The sequence below is a fragment of the Callionymus lyra genome, chromosome 1, assembly GCF_982586985.1.
Source record: "Callionymus lyra chromosome 1, fCalLyr1.hap1.1, whole genome shotgun sequence".
Lineage (NCBI taxonomy): Eukaryota > Metazoa > Chordata > Actinopteri > Syngnathiformes > Callionymidae > Callionymus > Callionymus lyra.
Genome location: NC_141818.1, coordinates 50,203,142 through 50,226,440, shown reverse-complemented (window position 1 = coordinate 50,226,440; position 23,299 = coordinate 50,203,142). Strand labels below are relative to the sequence as shown.

Here is a 23,299-nt window from a genome sequence, read left to right as displayed (position 1 = left end):
CAATAATCAATAATTAGCAACACTTTGTATTCACAAAATAAAGACTGAAGTCTCGTACTTGTTTGTTGATCCTGCAGAATTCTTTGATCTGATCCATGTAGTTCTTCAAATCTTCACCCTGCTCAGGCATGACTTGTAAACCGAGCTTATGCTTCATCAAGTTCATGGGACTGGAAACACAAAAATAAATACGTTTTTTGGAACAACTAACTACTTGGTGCAGACTTACAGAAGAGTAGAAATCCCGCAACCCTGACCCACAAACGGGTAGAAACCTTCAGGCAAACTTCTTTTCTCCACGTTCTTGTCCGAGACCTTCAAGCAGCAGTCAGACAGTCTTGCCTGAGCGATCCATGCTGGAGACACCAGACCATCAGAAGTCAACACCACACATGAGACTCTAGTTTCAGTCCTGACCTCTGATAGTTACATGGACCAACAAGAACTGACCTGAGCAGCAGATGAAGAAGATGATGAAGAGTTTGGAAGTGTTGAGTGCAGTCATGTCTACAGACAACTTCTCTCTGACACTGAAGAGATATGAGAGGAGATTCCACAGCAACAAGTTCCTGATCAATCAGACGTGAGTCTCGTCGCTGCTGCACCTCGTGTTTCACTTGTATTTAAACAGGAAATAAAACTAATTTGACTATAAAAATGATGGAAACAGTCGAACACAAAGATCAGTGAACAAATATTGAACATGGCCTGTTCAGATTCAATATCCTCCGCCTCCCCCGGGACATGGTTGAAGTGGGAGTCGTGAACATGTGGACCATCTTTGATGAACACAGAAGTCCAATAACAAATCACCATACAGGTTCAGATCAGGTGGTCGTTCTTTTCAACTCAGTCTCCTTTAAGGTCTCGCTGTCTCTGCCAACATGGCTGTTAAAGTCCCCCAGCAGGACCAGGAAACCCCCCAGAAGAGGTGCTTAGCTTTTGCAGTCGAGGATCAGATCGCCAGGGTCCCATTGCACCGTACCAGCTAAAACCTCTGTTGGAGTATAACTCGCAAGGAGAACTAAAACCTACGACATCTGGTGGTTCTGATCCACTATTGTTAGCAGGTATGGAAAACCCTGGAACGTTGGCAGTGGTTCTACCAAGTCAACATGCACCATCAAAATGCTCAGATGGAATTAAAAATCGGAACCAATGAAACTGCTGGCGAGCAGACCACTGTCTTCTTTCAATTCTTTAGAATTTTTGGGAGCATTTATTTTACCTTGGCTTTTTTAACCCTTTAAACTTAAAATAGATTGTTTTATCGTTCACAGTTCCATTACCTTTTATTGTCACAGTTAAATGGAAATGAAAACACATTGAATTTAAAATAATTTAAAAATGATTATTTTGATCATTTATTGTTTTGAATCTTTATTAATGGTGGAAAATCATCTGGAAATAAATGAAGATTATCACACATTGATGCCTCATACAAACAAAAGATGTTTGATAGTCAATCTCAACAGTCGTCGTCTTCTCAAGTGTTCACTGTGTTTTCACTCCAAAGCAGTATTCGCTCTGTTGAGACGCAATTATTAGTAAAAAGCAAAACTTTGTATTCAGCAAAATAAAAACGAAAAAAAAATAACTTGTACATGTTTGTTGATCCTGCAGAATTCTTTGAGCTTTTCTGTACCGGCTGGTGACCCGTGAGAACCACGACTTTTGCGGGCTGGTTCTAAACCACAAACACAACAAACAAATATTTGGATCAACAGACTTATATTTGATTATTAATGCCGATGCCTTACTCCCAAACCAGTAGAAACCATCAGACAAACTTCTTTTCTCCACATTCTTGTCCGAGACCTTTAAGCAGCAGTCAGACAGTCTTGCCTGAGCGATCCATGCTGGAGACACCAGACCATCAGAAGTCAACACCACACATGAGACTCTAGTTTCAGTCCTGACCTCTGATAGTTACATGGACCAACAAGAACTGACCTGAGCAGCAGATGAAGAAGATGATGAAGAGTTTGGAAGTGTTGAGTGCAGTCATGTCTACAGACAACTTCTCTCTGACACTGAAGAGATATGAGAGGAGATTCCACAGCAACAAGTTCCTGATCAATCAGACGTGAGTCTCGTCGCTGCTGCACCTCGTGTTTCACTTGTATTTAAACAGGAAATAAATTTGAATTTGACTATAAAAATGATGGAAACAGTCGAACACAAAGATCAGGCGACAAATATTGAACATGGCCTGTTCAGATTCAATATCCTCCGCCTCCCCCGGGACATGGTTGAAGTGGGAGTCATGTATCCAAAAAGAGTGAATGCTTTGAGCTGGTGTTTGGAGCAAATACATGAACAACAGTGGGATCTAAAGGTGAAGAGACGTTACCCTCTCGTCCAATGGTTGAAGCCTAACAATCAACAAACTTGTCTGTGCAGACTTACATGGGAGCATCGACGTCACAGTTTTGACCCTGAATCTGAGTTTTATGATAACTCTTGAATCAAACTGGTTACACTTGACTCACCACAGAAGACACTGATGTTGTCCTGGACTTGTTGACTCACATACGCCCCCTTTGGTGCAGCAGAGAACTGTCTGTCTCACCCTGTTTTTTATTATATTTAATATTCACATACAAACATGAAACTTAAATGGTTAAAGACATGAGTCAGACTGTGGAAAATATCAGTTTATAAACGTGTCTTCAAACATATAATTGAACAACAAGTTTGTGATCAATCAGACGTGAGTCTCGTCGCTGCTGCTCCTCGTGTTTCACTTCAACAGGAAAAAAAATTCAACAATTTGACTTTGAAAATAAAAAATATTCATGGACAAATATCAGTTGACGCACGGTGTGGTTAGCTTGATCGCCTCACATCAAAAAGGTTTCAAGGTCCAGAGGGAGTCAACTTGTGACCTTTCTGTGTGGAGTTTGTATGTTCTCTCTGTGTTGTGTGGGTTTACACTGGGCACTCTGGTGTCGCTGCCTCACCTCCTGTTTCACATGTATTTGAACAGGAAGTATTTAAATCCAAGGATTTGACTATAAAATGATCGATATTAGTCGAACACAAAGATCAGTGACAAATATTGAACATGGCATGTTCAGGATCAACATCTCACGCCTCCCCTGCTATGATTGTTCTCCTGAAGGGCTTGAGTTGAAGCTTCTTCTGACATGAAACCCTGACCAGCATCCTCCCCTGGCATCAGAGCCCAAATCCCCCTCAGGTGACAACAGCTCCACCCCTCTGTCCAAGACACGTGGCAGCAAGTCTGACGACATCGATCATCAAACTGCGGTCTAGAGTGTCCTGGTGTCAGGTGATCATGTGAACACCTTTATGTTTAAACATGGTGTTCATTATGGATAATATTTTCTGATCACACAAGTCCAATAACAAAGCACTGTTCAGGTTCAGATCAGGTGGGTCGTTCTTTTTACAGTGAGACCAGCCCCTGGGACGAGGGAATCCCCCGGAGGTGTGCGTTTCAGAAACTCCTCCTAAGGTATCCAAAAGGGACTGATACACTGAGCTGCTGTTTGGAGGATACCAAGAACAAGTAGTCAGGATGTGTACCCCATCCTGAAGGCAAAGAGAGGCTACTCTCTCGTCCAACTGGGTCGACCCAAACATACCTTGGTCTGTGCAGGAGTTTAGGTCCTTCTTTGACATCACAAGAGGAATTTGTAATTAGATCGTTCGATATTTTAAATCTTTATTAATGGGTCAAAATAATGTGGAAATATTTGAAGGTTGAGGACAAAAGAAATCTAATTTCAATGATTACATTCTTAAAGGGAAACTAAAGACTTGACACGATTGAAGATAAAATAACCAGAATCTCTGTTTCGTCACACATGACATGTGAATCTTATCGTATAGTTTTAACTGCAGGGTTTACATTTCAATGTCATTTTCAATGAAATCAACTTTTAATTTGTTTGTATTTATTTATTGTAATGTTGCGTCAGGACGCCACAAACATGAAACTTAAATGGTTACAGACATGAGTCAGACTGTGGAAAATATCAATTTATAAACGTGTCTTTAAATATTTAATTTAACAAGAAGTTTGTGATCAATCAGCTGGTTGGCGCGATCGCCTCACAGCAAGAAGGTGTCAGGTCCAGAGGGAGAGTCAGAAAACTTGAAAGAACAATTTGGCCGGAAGACCCTGGTCGGGGAATTGGATGTAAATAGCGCAAGCTTTCTACAGCTCGACGCTATTCTGTCCTGGACTGTCAATTTGTTGAGTTGCAGGGAGAAGGACGCCCGGTCGATCGTGAAGGAAGCTTGTATTTCTTTTGCTTTGAAATGGTGATTAAACGACCCGAACGTACTCTGGATTGTTACTTTCCTCCACAAATCGAAGTATAACACCCGGGATGGGAGTGACTGGTGTCTGTGCGCAGACATAGTGTTCGACTTTAATAGATCTAACACTGGGTTGATGTGATGTTGTCTGTTAGAACCAGTTAAAAGTCTAGCTGCTGAGTTTTTGACCAGTTGGAGGCGAGAGAGGGATTTTTGAGAGAAGGGAGTTACAATAATGTAAACGGGAGAAGATGAGGGTATGGGTGAGTTTTTCCAGGGTTTATTGATCATAGGTTCGATTTTTTAAATGATTTTGAGTTTTAAAAACAGGATTGCACAGGTTTCTTGATGTGTTGGTCAAATGAAAGGGATGAATCGAGGAGGAATGAGTTAAAAAGAAGAATTTGATCATAAATTCTTAAAAGTTTATTAATGGTGGCAAATCATCTGGAAATATGTGAAGATTAACATTGACGTCTCGTACGAACAACAGATGCTTGATTGTAAGTCTCAGCCGTCGTTGTCTTCTCAAGTGTTCACCATTTTTTTAGTCCGAAGCAACAATCGCTCTGTTGAGACACAATAATAAGTAAAAAGCAAAACTTTGTATTTCCCTAAAAAGTCTCATACGTTTTTGTAGGTCCTGCAGAATTCCTTGAACTTCTCCTCGTCGGCTTTTGTCTGCAAATTCCAGGGTCTGTCGACACATGAGCCTGGACTGCAAATGCAACGAGTGTTATCAAGTATTTGGAAAAACAAGTCTCTACAAACTTACTGGACAGGATAGGGGTCCTTGTCGTAACCCTGAATGTGTCCAACAACTATAAGGTGAACAAATAGTAAATGAACCTCAGGATGACTTTGTTTTTATGTTATACATTAATGTTAAACATTTAATGTACATGATCATTGGTAAATACTCTTTAGATTTCTTTTCCCTCTTAATTTTATTCTGATGTTCATGATTTAAGTATTGTCCTTAATATGTGTGTCTTTTTTTAAATTTAACATAAAAACGACGCAACATCAAACGTTTAAGAACAAAATGGAGAAGAGAGAGAACTGACCTGAGCAGCAGATGAAGAAGATGATGAAGAGTTTGGAAGTGTTGAGTGCAGTCATGTCTACAGACAAGTTCTCTCTGACACTGAAGAGATATGAGAGGAGATTCCACAGCAAGTTCGTGATCAATCAGACGTGAGTCTCGTCGCTGCTGCACCTCGTGTTTCACTTGTATTTAAACAGGAAATAAAATTAATTTGACTATAAAAATGATGGAAACAGTCGAACACAAAGATCAGTGAACAAATATTGAACATGGCCTGTTCAGATTCAATATCCTCCGCCTCCCCCGTGACATGGTTGAAGTGGGAGTCGTGGATCCAAAAAGAGTGGATGCTTTGAGCTGATGTTTGGAGCAAACACATGAACAACAGTGGGATCTAAATGTGAAGAGACGTTACCCTCTCGTCCAATGGTTGAAGCCTAACAGACAATCAACAAACTTGTCTGTGCAGACTTACATGAGAGCATCGACGTCACAGTTTTGACCCTGAATCTGAGAGAAATCCTCGTCCTTCTTCTCTTCTTTTCTGCACTTTCTTGTCCGAGACCTTCAAGCAGCAGTCAGACAGTCTTGCCTGAGCGATCCATGCTGGAGACACCAGACCATCAGAAGTCAACACCACACATGAGACTCTAGTTTCAGTCCTGACCTCTGATAGTTACCATGGATTACCTCGTTTGATTCCAATATTGATTGTTTCATTAACGTCATTATACAATAGACACTTGTAAATTTCCAGAAAGACATGGATCATGTTAGAAAACATAGATTCATTTTCAGATAGACTAATGAAGCAGGTATCTGGGGGTGTGGTCTCTCACCCAATAGATGATGGGTAGTTAACAACGCAATCTGGCTTTGAATCAAAGCCGTTGCAGAAGGGGCCTAGACAGAAGCAACAAAACACTAGTTGGCTCACAGTTGACGGTGGTGTGTGAGAGTACTGCCCGTGTTTTTTTTAACATTTTTATGTCCCTTCAGCCGAACTTAATATTGTAAGGAAATGACAACTTTACTGATATAAATCATCTAGATTTAACACACATTTCAAATAGTCACTTTATTAACTGATAATCTTTCATATTTAATTCATATTAAATAATCATTGTCTTGCATTGCATTCACTGACTGCTGCAACACAGGCCGAGGTCACAAAGCCTTTCACACAGCAAGTCGCTGGGAATAGACTCTCTCTAGAAGACAACAACCTTTGGTAAATTTCCACGACGACCATGTGCGGCGGCCATCTTAGAATCAAGTGTTTACAGTTACTGACCAATCCTACATGTACAATTGACTAGAGAGTTGCTAGCGCCCGTGTTCACGTAAGTTTGTCTCTGACTTTTGTATAATTTACTAAACGAGTATTTTTCTTAAACTCATCCATGTGTCTGTCCTTCATTTTCCGGCACCACGTTGGAGGCTGGGGAGGGGTCGGTTCACCGGAACCCAAAATCCCCACAATATGTCACTTACACACATGAAACTTGAATAATTAAATATATTTTCCAGACTGTTGGAAATACAGTGATCCCTCAACAGATCATGGTTCACCTTCAACAGTCTCGCTGTCATCCGTTGGCTGGGCGGCAAAGCGTTATTAGAGGTGTTCAGGTCACTCTCACTCTGAGGGGTGTTTGGAATGTTGAGTTTGCCAGTAGAAAAATGGCAGAATTTATTGGAAGAGGATAAAAATGAAGTTTTGCAAAATATAATTCTCTTTTAATAAAGTTTATCCATCCATCCATCCATCCATCCATCCATCCATCCATCCATCCATCCATCCATCCATCCATCCATCCATCCATCCATCCATCCATCCATCCATCCATCTATACCATCCATCCATCCATCCAGCCATCCATCCATCCATCCATCCATCCATCCATCCATCCATCCATTCAATCCATCCATCCATCCATCCATCCATCCATCCATCCATCCATCCATCCATCCATCCATCCATCCATCCATCCATCCATCCATCCATCCATCCATCCATCCATCCATCCATCCATTCAATCCATCCATCCATCATCCATCTATCCATCCATCCATCCATCCATCCATTCAATCCATCCATCCATCCATCCATCCATACACACTCTTATACAGTAGGTGGCAGTGTGCAGCTCAAAATGGCTCGCAATCTTCCTTTGAACACAAAAAAAATGTGCAAGTTGAAATCTATTTTTGTAAACAAATATTAATTAGGAATGTTCAAATGTTGATGTAGCAGGAGGACAGAGGAGATGCAGGTTTCTTTCTCTTTTTATTTACATCTCACAGGAACAACCAGAGCACATCAGACACACAACGACCAATGTTATCATTGTTCTTTTACAGTTAATGACGGCACATTCCTGAACCAGAGTGCATAGAAAACATTTGAAGTTTGACTTCTGGACTTGCTCTGACTTTCACGACTACATTTATTATTATCCATTTTTTTAACTGATAACCTTTGAATTTTATTATATAATAATGTGTATTTTTTTTACTATATAACTTCTTTTTTTTGTTGCCTTTTAAATTATTTTATAATTATTTTTTTTTACATAAGAAAACCTATTAATTCCTTTTTTGTCATAGGCTCAGCCATTTTTTACTTAAGAAGTAAACATGTTGATACTTTAAGGTTTATCCTTTGACCTCAAGGTTATTGATTTTGAACGACAAATAACTTAATTCTAATGCAGCAGGGATTAACCATGACATTTAATAAATGTAAATGAATAAAAAAATGTAATTAAAAATAAGTTAAAACAAGTTGGGATCTTCATTCTTTTAAATATTTATTAATGGTGAGTGTCTTCGTCTTCTCAGGTGTTCAGTCTACGTTCACTCCGAAGCAGCGATTTCTCTGTCGAGACACAATAATCGGTAAATACCAACACTTTGTATCAAGCAGAAAAAGTAAGTCTCGTACATGTCCGTTGGTCCTGCAGAATTTTTTGAGCCAGTCCACGTGTTTCTTCAACGGTCCAGCCTGACGACTGTCGACGGGCAGGCAGAGCGTCTTCTGTCGCCGGGTCACGAATCTGCAGACGCGACAAACAAGTCAAGCATTTGGATCGACAAACTGGTCTCTACAGACTTACATGAGAGCATCGATGGCGCAGCCCTGACCCCGGATCTGAGTGGAATAGTCGGCCACACTTTTTTTGTCCACTGTCTTGTCCGAGACCTTCAAGCAGCAGTCAGACAGTCTTGCCTGAGCGATCCATGCTGGAGACACCAGACCATCAGAAGTCAACACCACACATGAGACTCTAGTTTCAGTCCTGAACTCTGAAAGTTACATGAATACATCTTTCTCCACCAAAACAAACTAATATTTAGTAAGTCAGTATTGTCAAGAATCTGTATCACAATAGAGGATCAACAATACAATATATAGTGATAGTGTAGTACCAAGGATATATTTGTAGTATTGTCCAGTACTTCACTCTGGTCATACAGAATTTACAGAACACATGAATCTTGACAAAGTCGTAACTGCTTTCATCTGTTTAGTAACCAAAATATTTCCAGACATCAGATTTAAAAGCTGCTGGAGTCACTGTATCCTCTAGTCCTCAGTCATTGCCCGGATCTCGCAGGATTTAATTCTTCGGAATACTTAGTGACTGCTGCCTTCGAGCGGCCGGAAGTATAGTTTGCAACAGAAAACGTGGGGAATATTTGTATGTTATTTTAATTAAAAAAAAAAAAAAAGAATAATTATTTTGTTTTAAACACTTTATTTCTATCACTTCCACTATTTATGTTAAATTGATGCCATAACAATATCTTCCTCTATTTTTCATATCTATCAAAATAAGATCAAACTTTCAAGATAAAATGGAGAAGAGAGAGAACTGACCTGAGCAGCAGATGAAGAAGATGATGAAGAGTTTGGAAGTGTTGAGTGCAGTCATGTCTACAGACAAGTTCTCTCTGGAGATTCCACAGCAACAAGTTTGTGATCAGACGTGAGTCTCGTCGCTCTCAGTTGTCTCTGACTCTGAAGCTGCACAGAGCTTTAAATACTCTCACTTTACTTCCACTTTCACATCTCTGAGTTTCAGTATTAGCCATCACTGCAGGGCCGCCAAGTCCTGCCCTCGCTCAGTTTTTATTGTCCACTCAGTTGATAAGAAGCAGAGAAAGTAGTTATTCATTTGAAGAAACTCTTGCTGTCCACTGAGGCAGGTGTTCCCAGCAAAACGGAAAAAAATGGAATACCAACATAGTTGACCACAAAGTCGTCTGGATTCATATGGATGTGTAGGCTGGTTTAAAAAAACACACATGCCACTGTAATAGCAACAAGTCTCACTTTAAAAAAAAGAAGGTATATGCCGGTTTAAGAATCACACATGCCACTGTAAGAACCGCACATGGCGCTCTAAGAAAGGTATAGTGTAGTGTAGCAGGCCATACTGTTGTGGAAAGTTGTGTAAGTTTCCTGCTGAGACAATAAGATACCATGAGGGCAGCTGATGATAAAACAGGTTTCCTTTAATAACCTCCTTTAAACACCCAGAGTCTCTCCTGGAAAACACCTCCGTCAAAGAGAGAGTTGTCAACAGTCAGTTTTCCTGTTCTGATGTTTAATATATGCCACTGTAAGAACCACAAATGCTGCCCTAAGAAAGGTATAAGCCAGTTTAAGAAACACACATGCCACTGTAAGAACCACAAATTCTGCTCTAAGAAAGGTATAAGCCAGTTTAAGAAACACACATGCCACTGTAAGAACCACAAATGCTGCCCTAAGAAAGGTATAAGCCAGTTTAAGAAACACACATGCCACTGTAAGAACCACAAATTCTGCTCTAAGAAAGGTATAAGCCAGTTTAAGAAACACACATGCCACTGTAAGAACCACAAATGCTGCCCTAAGAAAGGTATAAGCCAGTTTAAGAAACACACATGCCACTGTAAGAACCACAAATGCTGCCCTAAGAAAGGTATAAGCCAGTTTAAGAAACACACATGCCACTGTAAGAACCACAAATGCTGCCCTAAGAAAGGTATAAGCCAGTTTAAGAAACACACATGCCACTGTAAGAACCACAAATGCTGCCCTAAGAAAGGTATAAGCCAGTTTAAGAAACACACATGCCACTGTAAGAACCACAAATTCTGCTGTAAGAAAGGTATAAGCCAGTTTAAGAAAAACACATGCCACTGTAAGAACCACAAATTCTGCTCTAAGAAAGGTATAAGCCAGTTTAAGAAACACACATGCCACTGTAAGAACCACAAATTCTGCTCTAAGAAAGGTATAAGCCAGTTTAAGAAACACACATGCCACTGTAAGAACCACAAATTCTGCTCTAAGAAAGGTATAAGCCAGTTTAAGAAACACACATGCCACTGTAAGAACCACAAATTCTGCTCTAAGAAAGGTATAAGCCAGTTTAAGAAACACACATGCCACTGTAAGAACCACAAATTCTGCTCTAAGAAAGGTATAAGCCAGTTTAAGAATCACACATGCCACTGTTAGAACCACAAATTCTGCTCTAAGAAAGGTATAAGCCAGTTTAAGAAACACACATGCCACTGTAAGAACCACAAATTCTGCTCTAAGACAGTTATAAGCCCGTTTAAGAAACACACATGCCACTGTAAGAACCACAAATTCTGCTGTAAGAAAGGTATAAGCCAGTTTAAGAAACACACATGCCACTGTAAGAACCACAAATTCTGCTGTAAGAAAGGTATAAGCCAGTTTAAGAAACACACATGCCACTGTAAGAACCACAAAATCTGCTCTAAGAAAGGTATATGCCAGTTTAAGAAACACACATGCCACTGTAAGAACCACAAATTCTGCTTTAAGAAAGGTATAAGCCAGTTTAAGAAACACACATGCCACTGTAAGAACCACAAAATCTGCTCTAAGAAAGGTATAAGCCAGTTTAAGAAACACACATGCCACTGTAAGAACCACAAATTCTGCTTTAAGAAAGGTATAAGCCAGTTTAAATACACACATGCCACTGTAAGAACCACAAATGCTGCCCTAAGAAAGGTATAAGCCAGTTTAAGAAACACACATGCCACTGTAAGAACCACAAATTCTGCTGTAAGAAAGGTATAAGCCAGTTTAAGAAACACACATGCCACTGTAAGAACCACAAATTCTGCTCTAAGAAAGGTATAAGCCAGTTTAAGAAACACACATGCCACTGTAAGAACCACAAATTCTGCTCTAAGAAAGGTATAAGCCAGTTTAAGAAACACACATGCCACTGTAAGAACCACAAATTCTGCTCTAAGAAAGGTATAAGCCAGTTTAAGAAACACACATGCCACTGTAAGAACCACAAATTCTGCTGTAAGAAAGGTATAAGCCAGTTTAAGAAACACACATGCCACTGTAAGAACCACAAATTCTGCTCTAAGACAGTTATAAGCCCGTTTAAGAAACACACATGCCACTGTAAGAACCACAAATTCTGCTGTAAGAAAGGTATAAGCCAGTTTAAGAAACACACATGCCACTGTAAGAACCACAAATGCTGCCCTAAGAAAGGTATATGCCAGTTTAAGAAACACACATGCCACTGTAAGAACCGCACATGGCGCTCTAAGAAAGGTATAGTGTAGTGTAGCAGGCCATACTGTTGTGGAAAGTTGTGTAAGTTTCCTGCTGAGACAATAAGATACCATGAGGGCAGTTGATGATAAAACAGGTTTCCTTTAATAACCTCTTTAAACACCCACAGAGTCTCTCCTGGAAAACACCTCCGTCAGAGAGAGAGTTGTCAACAGTCAGTTTTCCTGTTCTGATGTTTAATATATGCCACTGTAAGAACCACAAATGCTGCCCTAAGAAAGGTATAAGCCAGTTTAAGAAACACACATGCCACTGTAAGAACCACAAATGCTGCCCTAAGAAAGGTATAAGCCAGTTTAAGAAACACACATGCCACTGTAAGAACCACAAATGCTGCCCTAAGAAAGGTATAAGCCAGTTTAAGAAACACACATGCCACTGTAAGAACCACAAATTCTGCTCTAAGAAAGGTATAAGCCAGTTTAAATACACACATGCCACTGTAAGAACCACAAATGCTGTCCTAAGAAAGGTATAAGCCAGTTTAAGAAACACACATGCCACTGTAAGAACCACAAATGCTGCCCTAAGAAAGGTATAAGCCAGTTTAAGAAACACACATGCCACTGTAAGAACCACAAATGCTGCCCTAAGAAAGGTATAAGCCAGTTTAAGAAACACACATGCCACTGTAAGAACCACAAATTCTGCTCTAAGAAAGTTGTAAGCCAGTTTAAGAAACACACATGCCACTGTAAGAACCACAAATGCTGCCCTAAGAAAGGTATAAGCCAGTTTAAGAAACACACATGCCACTGTAAGAACCACAAATTCTGCTCTAAGAAAGGTATAAGCCAGTTTAAGAAACACACATGCCACTGTAAGAACCACAAATGTCGCTCTAAGAAAGGTATATGACTATTTGAGAATCACACATGCCACTGTAAGAACCGCAAATGTCGCTCTAAGAAAGGTATATGACTATTTGAGAATCACACATGCCACTGTAAGAACCACAAATGCCGCTCTAAGAAAGGTATATGTCTGTTTGAGAATCACACATGCCACTGTAAGAACCGGAAATGCCGCTCAAAGAAAGGTATTTGCCGGTTTGAGAACCACACATGCCATTTGTAAATGGTATATGCTGGTGTGCAAGTAACACATGCCACTGTAAGGAAGGCATTAGACGCTTTTAGAATCACGGGCATGTGTGATTCTAAACTCGATATGTACCTTTCTTACAGTGCACTGTAAAAAAAAAAAGGTACATGCTTGTTTTAGAATCACACTTGCAACTATAAGAACCACACATGTCACTGTTAAAAAGGTAAATTCAAATTAACAACCACACATAGTAAGTAAGTAAGTCATTTTTATTTGTATAGCGCTTTTCCAGACCAGGGTCACAAAGCACTTAAAAAATCACAACAATATTCAATAAAGTATATATTTTAAAGATCAAGATAAAACTGATAACACAACAGGAGTTCCAGAAAATCAAGGAAAAGCCTGAACTAAAGGAGTCAGTAGACTCCATCAAGCCTCTTTAAAAACAACACACTCCTCTACTAGAGATGAAAGTCCAAATTAAGAATAGAATAGAATACGTTTATTATAAGAGGTGCAGTCATTGAAAGTGTAGCAGGTCATTCCATTGAGCATAAAACAGGTTTCACTCACTACTCTGTTTTAAACACCCACAGAGTCTCTCCTGGAAAACCCCTTCGTCAGAGAGAGAGTTGTCAACAGTGTTTGTCAACAATCGGTTTTCCTGCTCTGATGTTTAATTGAGTATTTTATAACAGATGTGATAATGTTTGACCTCATTTACAACACTCGATACACCTTTATTTTTTAATTGAAACAATTTTGGACAAATGTATGAATTTGTCACGTGGTCAGTTCAATATTATTTTTACATATTATCTTTATTTATATATTTATTCTTGGATATATATATCATTTTTGTTATTACTATTCTATTTCTAACGTGTATGAATTACAAATTATGATTTCCTGTGTATCAAAATTAATTGTTTAAAATGAATATATATTATATACTTTAATATATTTTGTGCTAATATTTTCAATAACAGCCTTAAACACACAGTCAAGAATGGCCTACATATTAGAGAAGAGAGTTTGTTTTCACCTGAATGATTTCATTATAATTATGGGATTATTTGCTTTCAATACAGTTTTTTTTATCAGTTTTTAATGTGTACTACGTGACGTTCTGTTGCAACACACACTGAGAGTGAGATCTCATTCTGATAAACCTCCCAGTTTCCTGTAAGTGGCTCTTTGGCTCCCAGCCTTGAATTTTGACCTGAAAGTTTCCCGAGCGGAAGCAAACAGAAAGACTGTGAGAGCGACAATTTTTCTTTTGGTTTGAACTCATGGCTGCTTTCCAACTCACAGTTGCGAAATAGTTGTATTCAATAGAATATTTTCTGAGCAAGTCTGGACACAATATTTACAAGATTCCTCTCCAGCGAGCCAAAGTACACAAAGCTTTTAATACTTTTCTAAATTACCATGATTAAATCAACATGTTCCACAACAATATGACCGCCTGCCGTCACATTTGGATTATTTTACGTTTGTATAGTTTGATGTTCTCCAATGGCTTGTGTAGTTTTCACAAACACAAGTGCTTTTTACAATAAAAATTTGCACAGCTTCACAAATACATGATGAGAATATAGATTCTGTAGTTTATATTTACAATATCCTGAAACTTTATTTACTTATTAATTGATTCATCAAATTAACTTCTAATATAAAATCACAACATATAGATTCTGTAATTTATATTAACAATATCATGAAACTGAATTCATTTATTAATAGTTTTATCAAATACACGTCTAATATTTAATCATATTTCTATGATATAAGACTCTTTAAGACAACCACGAGAAGTTAAATACAGTTGCATTTTTATGAAGTGGATCTTTAATTGTATCATTTAAAGTCTAGTATTAAAATACATTAATTTGATGTGAAAGTTTGTCAGTAAACGTGACGCTAAACATTCGCTAGCACGTGTTGGCTGAGCAGGTGCTAGAAACTTATTTTTGTCTTCACTTCTTTGCCGATTACAGACACAATTTTTATTCGTATATATCCTGATACTCTTAATCCTCAAGGGGTAAGTTTAATATATTGAATATTTCCAATTTTAATGTATATATGTACAGTATGTACTATGTAGGCGCTAATGCTAACTAGCATTAAGATAAGTGCTCGGTCTCAAATCACATACTTCTCTTAGTGCACTGGTAAGTATGCATCAGGATAGTGTACGTACTAACTAGTAACTAATTCTCCACAGATAGTATGTCTCAAATCAAACTCTGCTGCTACGCACTAACAGGAAATGACGCGACAGCTTCTTCTTCTACTACTATTTAATGATGATTTCAACCAGCTGTAGGAACACAATCGACACCTACGTTTTGTTTGGATCAAGAAATATGAGAAACAAAATATTCGCTAGATATTTACGCCGGTATCAACAGCGAACACGTGCCATCCTCCTACTACTGGCTAAAAATGCACCTCTATGTATATGTATAAATATATATTAATATATGACCTAACCTCTGTTAACAACGTCACTAAGATGGAGCCGTTTAGTGTAGAAATGTCCATCGATCCATACTCAGTTTTGTGAGCGTTTCAGTGACAATTTAGTGTGCATGGAGCACTACATGTTGCATACTAAGAATTGGGACGCATAATACTAAGTTTAAGTACGCAAGTATGCGATTTGAGACACAGCTCTGGTTGTAATTAGCATGCTAACATCTTGTACAACATCACGATGGATGATAATATGTATACAGTATATATGCGTTTATAGCATTGTTTTATGCAGTGCAATTCTACATGCCTCCCCAATAGTCTACCAGAGAGCTGCCACAATGGAGCACATGTGTTCGACGTGTGTTCGAGCACATTCTGTTCGACATCTTCAACTCACATGTGAATCCCTGCGATAACTCCCCGGTGGTACCATCTCCTAGTCTCTGCAATCAATTATTTATTGATAAAATCTCTGCTACTCCCATGGCCTTAAACGCAGTTACTCATAGCACCTGCCTCGGCTATGGTCCGGGCCAGGCTGTCCTGGACCACTTCGAGCCAGTTGCCTCCTCCACACTCTTGGATATATAGACACCTGAGACCCACATATGATGGTATTCCCTCTCGCCTGCTTAAAAATGTGTTTTATTGTCGGGCCCACTCTACTTGTTTTAATGAACACTTGTCTTAGATCAGAGTGTGTTGCTGCTGCTTGTAAACACTGTTGTTCAACCTCTTATCAAAAAGAGAAACTTGGATCCCTCAGTTTTATCTCATTTTTTAATCTCAAAATTACCGTTCTTATCTAAGATTTTAGAAAAGGTGTTTTTTAAGCCGTTGCAATCGTTTCTTGCCTTAAATGATATTTATGAAAGTTTTTAATCTGGCTTTAAACCTCACTCGAAACTAGCTCTCCTGAGAGCCACGAACGACCTACTGTTAACCTGTTAACTTGGGCATCTCTGCTGTTCTAGTGCTCCTGGACTTAACTGCAGCTGATCCATGACATTCTTTTATCGCGCCTGAAAGAATGTGTAGGCATCAAAGGCACGCCTCTTTCATGGTTCCAGGCCTACCTGCGCGATCGCACTTAAATCAATAATAATATCAATAAAACCTTGTGCCTTTTGAGTAATATATAATTTATATCAAAATCAATAACAACACATTTTGAACCACAAATATGTGTAATTTTAATTGTTAGTGATTTCAAAGTGTGTTAGCTTATTTCATCCTTTTATACTGTTCTGTCACCACAAGTACTTCTATGTTGCGTTGTCAACACGGAAATAACATTTTCTGATTCAGATTCAATTAAACTTCTGGCCGTTACTTCCTGAGGTAACAATAAGATTCTGGCGATGACTGAGGACGAGAGGATACAGTGACTTCAGCAGGTTTCAAAGCTGTTGTTTGGACATATTTTGGTTTGAAAACAAATGAAAACAGTTACGACTTTGTCAAGAGTCATGTGGTCTGTAAATACTACAACACCAGAGTCAAGTACTGGACAATACTACACATATATACTTGTTACTACAATATCGCAGTACAGTATTTTGATACGTGTCGTATGGTATAGCCCTCCTTGGCACACTGTTGACTGTTTGTTTGGAATTTAAAAGATGAATGATTAATTAATGATAAAACATTAGGACAAAATATTATTTTAAATTTTAAATAGAAAAAAAAACATTAATTTTGATACACAGGAAATTTTCATTTGTAAATCATAATAGAAAATAATAGTAAAATGTTCTAAATTATATAGTTGGTTAAAAAAATATTTTTTATTATATATATAAATAAACCAAATAAATAAATATAAAATTAAAATAATCAGTTTTTAAAATGTATCTAACCAGTCGGCATTTCTTTAAATCTTATCCATTTAATTTATTTATTTTTGTCTTTATTCACTGACAGACATAAAAAAACAAACGAACAGAAGAAAAACACATTGATGCACAGTGAGTGTCAATAAAATATGTAGAAAATGAGCTATTAAAATCACGGTACATTTGAAGGATACAACAAATACTAAATGGCAATAAAACCGTAAAGTAATCTGAGTTAAAAAAAAAAAAATGACTAAAAAGTAAAATAAAGAAAGTACATTCTGTTCCGTTAAATTCTTCTTCATCCACTTCTTCAGAACGATCAAACAAACCCTTATAGTAAATGTGTAAGAAAACCTTTGCCAGCGGGAATTGTGTGGGAAAATACTTGGCTTCAAAATGATAGCAGTACTAACATGTTATTTAGCTTTGACAGTTTGCCAAGTGATAAAATTTCCACCTTTCACACTTTCACTTTCCCTTACTCACCTGTATAAATTCACCTGTGGTTCTTCTTTCCCTCAATCACTCTCCAGACGCCACTGAAGACTCATCGAACCATTTCAACGAAGACATGGCTTCTCCAGTTACAGCGCTTGCCCTGATCGCCGCCATCATCCTGGGCTCTGCAACAGGTATTTTTCAAGTGATTTGCTTGATAAAATAACTTTACTAATAGCTGTTTATTGTACCTTTGGCAGCCCAGTATGAGCGAGACTGCTGTCTAGAGACCTCAAGCAAGCATGTTCCAAAGCATATTGCTTCAGGTTACATCATTCAGGAAGCCGGTCAAGGCTGCAGGATCGCGGCAACCATGTGAGTAACAGGTGAGAATGTTTGCTCTGGGAAATGATACTAACTTGTCTGTCGCTTGTTCAGAATCATTACCAGGAGGAACAGGAAACTTTGCCTCCCTCATCCAGATGTGAAACCATCTGTGGCGGATCTCATTGAATATCTGGACACAAAAAACAAGAGCCACCAATGAGGTGAATTTTACATCATTTAATTTGACGTAATGTTTCTCCCGGTATAAGTTGTTAACTTATTTTGTCTGTTGTTTCAGAATTCAACATTTCTCCAACCTGACTATAAGAGCCACAGAGATTACAAGTTTTCCCGGTTAAAAGATACTTCTGTTTGAGATACGATCTTTTTGTTTCTCATCAAAATAATGTTGAAATGCTTGGTTATGTTCTCACTGTTATTATTTTAAAAAGCAGAATACACAGTTCTCATGGTTTATTTACCATTTTATTGTATACGTTTTATTTTTACCCTCACAATAATGTATAAAGATTTAATGAAATAAAGATGTTTTGTACTTTATCAACTTGTATGGTGTGACTTCATTTTTAAGTACTTTGGCAATGAAAGTACCTCACTATTTCTTCTTTGGTGGCATATGATAGTTTTTATTATTTTAATACAATACATTATATAGTTTGATCTTTATTGGTGGGTAAAATCTAAAAAACAAGTCAAGTCAAGTCAATTTTTATTCATAAAGCACGTTTAAAAACAACCAAGGGTGAGCAAAGTGCTGTACAGGTGCTCAAAAACATAAGATGCAACGACATAAAAAGACACACAATGCAGGGCACATCATGACACACACAAACGGAGGCAACGGGGGTCCAACTCGACATGAATTCAAGTGATGATTTAAAAAGTTCAATGGTGTGGGATGTGCCAAGGCAGGGCATTCCAGAGCCGAGGAGCTGCCACTGATAAAGCTCTGTCTCCTCTGGTCTTTCGTTTTGTCATAAGAACATCCAGCAAGAGCTGGTTGGCTGATCTAAGCGATCTGGCTGGGGTATGGATATTTAGCAGTTCAGCCAGATACTAAGCATTTTTAAATCTATCCTAAAACTGACCGGTAAAGAGTGGAATGTGGCTAATATTGGCGTGATGTTCTCACGCTTGCCCTTTCCAGTCAGCAGGCGTGTAGTTGCAGACAGGACACCAGTGTTTTGTCGACTCCAAAATAGAGGGAGTTGCAATAATCCAGCTGTGAGGTGATAAAAGCATCAGTGGGGGGGAGGTAGGCTTTTACCTTTGATAGAATTCTTAATTTATAAAAACTGTTCCTGATGACAAACTTCACATGCTTGTCAAATTTTAATTTATTGTCAAGAATCACACCAAGGTTTTTGACCGAAGGCTGGATGTTGGGAAGAAAGGAGCTCAAACGCAAGGGACAGTCAGAGCCATTTTGTCCAAATATGATGACTTCTGTTTTGCCATCATCAAGGTTTAAAAAGTTTCTTTTCATCCAGGATTTGCTTTGCAGATGACATCCAGATTCACCTTCCACTTAAATCAAACTCCACTGCCTCCTCTCAGATTTTGCTTGACTGACTTAAACGATGTCAAATCCTGGATGAAAAGGAACTTTTTAAACCTTGATGATGACAAAACAGAAGTCATCATATTTGGACAAAATGGCTCTGACTGTCCCTTGCGTTTGAGCTCCTTTCTTCCCAACATCCAGACAATAATTGACAATAAATTAAAATTTGACAAGCATGGATTTACCTGGATGTTCTTATGACAAAACGAAAGACCAGAGGAGACAGAGCTTTATCAGTGGCAGCTCCTCGGCTCTGGAATGCCCTGCCTTGGCACATCCCACACCATTGAACTTTTTAAATCATCACTTGAATTCATGTCGAGTTGGACCCCCGTTGCCTCCGTTTGTGTGTGTCATGATGTGCCCTGCATTGTGTGTCTTTTTATGTCGTTGCATCTTATGTTTTTGAGCACCTGTACAGCACTTTGCTCACCCTTGGTTGTTTTTAAACGTGCTTTATGAATAAAAATTGACTTGACTTGACTTGTTTTTTAGATTTTACCCACCAATGAAGATCAAACTATATAATGTATTGTATTAAAATAATAAAAACTATCATATGCCACCAAAGAAGAAATAGTGAGGTACTTTCATTGCCAAAGTACTTAAAAATGAAGTCACACCATACAAGTTGATAAAGTACAAAACATCTTTATTTCATTAAATCTTTATACATTATTGTGAGGGTAAAAATAAAACGTATACAATAAAATGGTAAATAAACCATGAGAACTGTGTATTCTGCTTTTTAAAATAATAACAGTGAGAACATAACCAAGCATTTCAACATTATTTTGATGAGAAACAAAAAGATCGTATCTCGAACAGAAGTATCTTTTAACCGGGAAAACGTGTAATCTCTGTGGCTCTTATAGTCAGGTTGGAGAAATGTTGAATTCTGAAACAACAGACAAAATAAGTTAACAACTTATACCGGGAGAAACATTACGTCAAATTAAATGATGTAAAATTCACCTCATTGGTGGCTCTTGTTTTTTGTGTCCAGATATTCAATGAGATCCGCCACAGATGGTTTCACATCTGGATGAGGGAGGCAAAGTTTCCTGTTCCTCCTGGTAATGATTCTGAAGAAGTGACAGACAAGTTAGTATCATTTCCCAGAGCAAACATTCTCACCTGTTACTCACATGGTTGCCGCGATCCTGCAGCCTTGACCGGCTTCCTGAATGATGTAACCTGAAGCAATATGCTTTGGAACATGCTTGCTTGAGGTCTCTAGACAGCAGTCTCGCTCATACTGGGCTGCCAAAGGTACAATAAACAGCTATTAGTAAAGTTATTTTATCAAGCAAATCACTTGAAAAATACCTGTTGCAGAGCCCAGGATGATGGCGGCGATCAGGGCAAGCGCTGTAACTGGAGAAGCCATGTCTTCGTTGAAATGGTTCGATGAGTCTTCAGTGGCGTCTGGAGAGTGATTGAGGGAAAGAAGAACCACAGGTGAATTTATACAGGTGAGTAAGGGAAAGTGAAAGTGTGAAAGGTGGAAATTTTATCACTTGGCAAACTGTCAAAGCTAAATAACATGTTAGTACTGCTATCATTTTGAAGCCAAGTATTTTCCCACACAATTCCCGCTGGCAAAGGTTTTCTTACAGATTTACTATAAGGGTTTGTTTGATCGTTCTGAAGAAGTGGATGAAGAAGAATTTAACGGAACAGAATGTACTTTCTTTATTTTACTTTTTAGTCTTTTTTTTTTTTTAAACTCAGATTACTTTACTTTTTATTGCCATTTAGTATTTGTTGTATCCTTCAAATGTACCGTGATTTTAATAGCTCATTTTTTACATATTTTATTGACACTCACTGTGCATCAATGTGTTTTTCTTCTGTTCGTTTGTTTTTTTATGTCTGTCAGTGAATAAAGACAAAGATTTTTTTAAAAATTAAATAGAAAAGATTTAAAGAAATGCCGACTGGTTAGATAAATTTAAAAAACTGATTATTTTAATTTTATATTTATTTATTTGGTTTATTTATATATATATATATATATATATATATATATATATATATATATATTTTTTTTTTTTAACCAACTATATAATTTAGAACATTTTACTATTATTTTCTATTACGATTTACAAATGAAAATTTCCTGTGTATCAATGTTTTTTTCTATTTAAAATTTAAAATAATATTTTGTCCTAATGTTTTATCACTAATTAATCATTCATCTTTTAAATTCCAAACAAACAGTCAACAGTGTGCCAAGGAGGGCTATACCATACGACACGTATCAAAATACTGTACTGTGATATTGTAGTAACAAGTATATATGTGTAGTATTGTCCAGTACTTGACTCTGGTGTTGTAGTATTTACAGACCACATGACTCTTGACAAAGTCATAACTGATTTCATTTGTTTTCAAACCAAAATATGTCCAAACAACAGCTTTGAAACCTGCTGAAGTCACTGTATCCTCTCGTCCTCAGTCACCGCCAGAATCTTATTGTTACCTCAGGAAGTAACGGCCAGAAGTTTAATTGAATCTGAATCAGAAAATGTTATTTCCGTGTTGACAACGCAACATAGAAGTACTTGTGGTGACAGAACAATATAAAAGGATGAAATAAGCTAACACACTTTGAAATCACTAACAATTAAAATTACACATATTTGTGGTTCAAAATGTGTTATTGATGTTGATATAAATTATATATTACTCAAAAGGCGCAAGGTTTTATTGATATTATTATTGATTTATTGATTGTCGGTGTTGTGTCAGGTGAAATAAGCCTCTTGGCAGAGGTATGCGCTCTCCTGGTGCTTTCTAGCTCGACCTCTTGTTCATTTTTGGTTCATAAATTGTTCTGTTTTTTTTAAACTTCTCAAAACCCCAACTTATCACATTCACAAGCATCTGTTCTTTGATCAGTTTTAACTAAGGGGAATCTTTCACAATTAACCCGTTTTTAAATCATGACTTCACTTTCATGTCCGGAGCCAAATAAAGAGACGTGACAAACATTTCCGTTGATTGTAAGATACAAGGAAGGAGCCGTTAACTGGGATTAGTAAAAAACCAGATGGACCGAAGGCAAAGGAAGTTAGTTGAGTGAATGACATCCTTGTTGGATGGAAAAAGAACTGATGTCAGCAAACACATCATTACCTCGGGCACTTTTGAGCTGTGGGCGGCAGATGATGACAGACGTATGTCTTGTTCTTGTTCAAAGGAAACACACCTCTTTTCTCAAAACATTTTAAATAAAAAATAATTATGGTTTGATTTGAAATATGTTTATTGCTGAATCGTTGTTTGCATGATTGTGAAATAACCTGTTAGGAAAATGCATATTTTCATTGAAGTACTTTTGCATTTTGAATCTGTATCTTTGCAAAAGTGATAGAAAATGACTCAGTCATTGAGACAAATACAGATTTAAACCCAAAGTATTATTTCTTTGACAACTTCCATTTTCAAATCCAGCACAAGCGACTTTGCTTGGAATGAACCAGGGCACAAGTCTATATGGCGTTTGCATGTCCTCTGGAAACTCTGGTTTCCTCCCACAACCCAGAAACAGACATGTGGTGGTGCCTCCCTGTCGATGCCACTGTAAACCATAGTTATTT

At 37.9% G+C, this 23,299-nt stretch overlaps 3 protein-coding genes across 3 annotated transcripts; 1 reads left to right on the top strand and 2 right to left on the bottom strand.

Moving 5' to 3' along the window:
* Window positions 1-7,611: 7,611 nt before the first annotated feature.
* Window positions 7,612-9,368, bottom strand: LOC148090048 (uncharacterized). Its single transcript, XM_087811740.1, has 4 exons — window positions 9,222-9,368; window positions 8,458-8,584; window positions 8,286-8,397; window positions 7,612-8,219 (listed from the first exon to the last, which is right to left on the bottom strand). Exons 1-4 carry the CDS (start codon window positions 9,274-9,276, stop codon window positions 8,187-8,189), a joined length of 327 nt encoding a protein of 108 aa, XP_087667866.1. The 5' UTR covers window positions 9,277-9,368; the 3' UTR covers window positions 7,612-8,186.
* Window positions 9,369-17,854: 8,486 nt separating this feature from the next.
* Window positions 17,855-18,670, top strand: LOC148090047 (C-C motif chemokine 19-like). Its single transcript, XM_087811744.1, has 4 exons — window positions 17,855-17,976; window positions 18,043-18,157; window positions 18,221-18,330; window positions 18,408-18,670. The coding sequence occupies exons 1-3, from the start codon at window positions 17,916-17,918 to the stop codon at window positions 18,327-18,329; spliced, it is 285 nt and encodes a 94-aa protein (XP_087667870.1). The 5' UTR covers window positions 17,855-17,915; the 3' UTR covers window position 18,330; window positions 18,408-18,670.
* A 1,659-nt stretch (window positions 18,671-20,329) lies between these two features.
* Window positions 20,330-21,145, bottom strand: LOC148090046 (C-C motif chemokine 19-like). The gene is made up of 4 exons (XM_087785581.1): window positions 21,024-21,145; window positions 20,843-20,957; window positions 20,670-20,779; window positions 20,330-20,592 (listed from the first exon to the last, which is right to left on the bottom strand). Exons 1-3 carry the CDS (start codon window positions 21,082-21,084, stop codon window positions 20,671-20,673), a joined length of 285 nt encoding a protein of 94 aa, XP_087641707.1. The 5' UTR covers window positions 21,085-21,145; the 3' UTR covers window positions 20,330-20,592; window position 20,670.
* Between the last annotated feature and the right edge of the window lie 2,154 nt (window positions 21,146-23,299).

Bases quoted from the DNA above. Each gene is read 5' to 3' on its own strand.
- LOC148090047 (XM_087811744.1), top strand. From the start codon at position 17,916: ATGGCTTCTCCAGTTACAGCGCTTGCCCTGATCGCCGCCATCATCCTG. The intron at 17,977-18,042 runs GTATTTTTCAAG...TACCTTTGGCAG, and splicing joins CATCCTGGGCTCTGCAACAG to CCCAGTATGAGCGAGACTGC. The intron at 18,158-18,220 runs GTGAGTAACAGG...TCGCTTGTTCAG, and splicing joins TGCAGGATCGCGGCAACCAT to AATCATTACCAGGAGGAACA.
- LOC148090046 (XM_087785581.1), bottom strand. From the start codon at position 21,084: ATGGCTTCTCCAGTTACAGCGCTTGCCCTGATCGCCGCCATCATCCTG. The intron at 20,958-21,023 runs GTATTTTTCAAG...TACCTTTGGCAG, and splicing joins CATCCTGGGCTCTGCAACAG to CCCAGTATGAGCGAGACTGC. The intron at 20,780-20,842 runs GTGAGTAACAGG...TCACTTCTTCAG, and splicing joins TGCAGGATCGCGGCAACCAT to AATCATTACCAGGAGGAACA.
- LOC148090048 (XM_087811740.1), bottom strand. From the start codon at position 9,276: ATGACTGCACTCAACACTTCCAAACTCTTCATCATCTTCTTCATCTGC. The intron at 8,585-9,221 runs GTCAGTTCTCTC...TGGTGTCTCCAG, and splicing joins CTTCTTCATCTGCTGCTCAG to CATGGATCGCTCAGGCAAGA. The intron at 8,220-8,285 runs GTACGAGACTTA...GTGTCTCGACAG, and splicing joins TCTGCAGGACCAACGGACAT to AGAAATCGCTGCTTCGGAGT.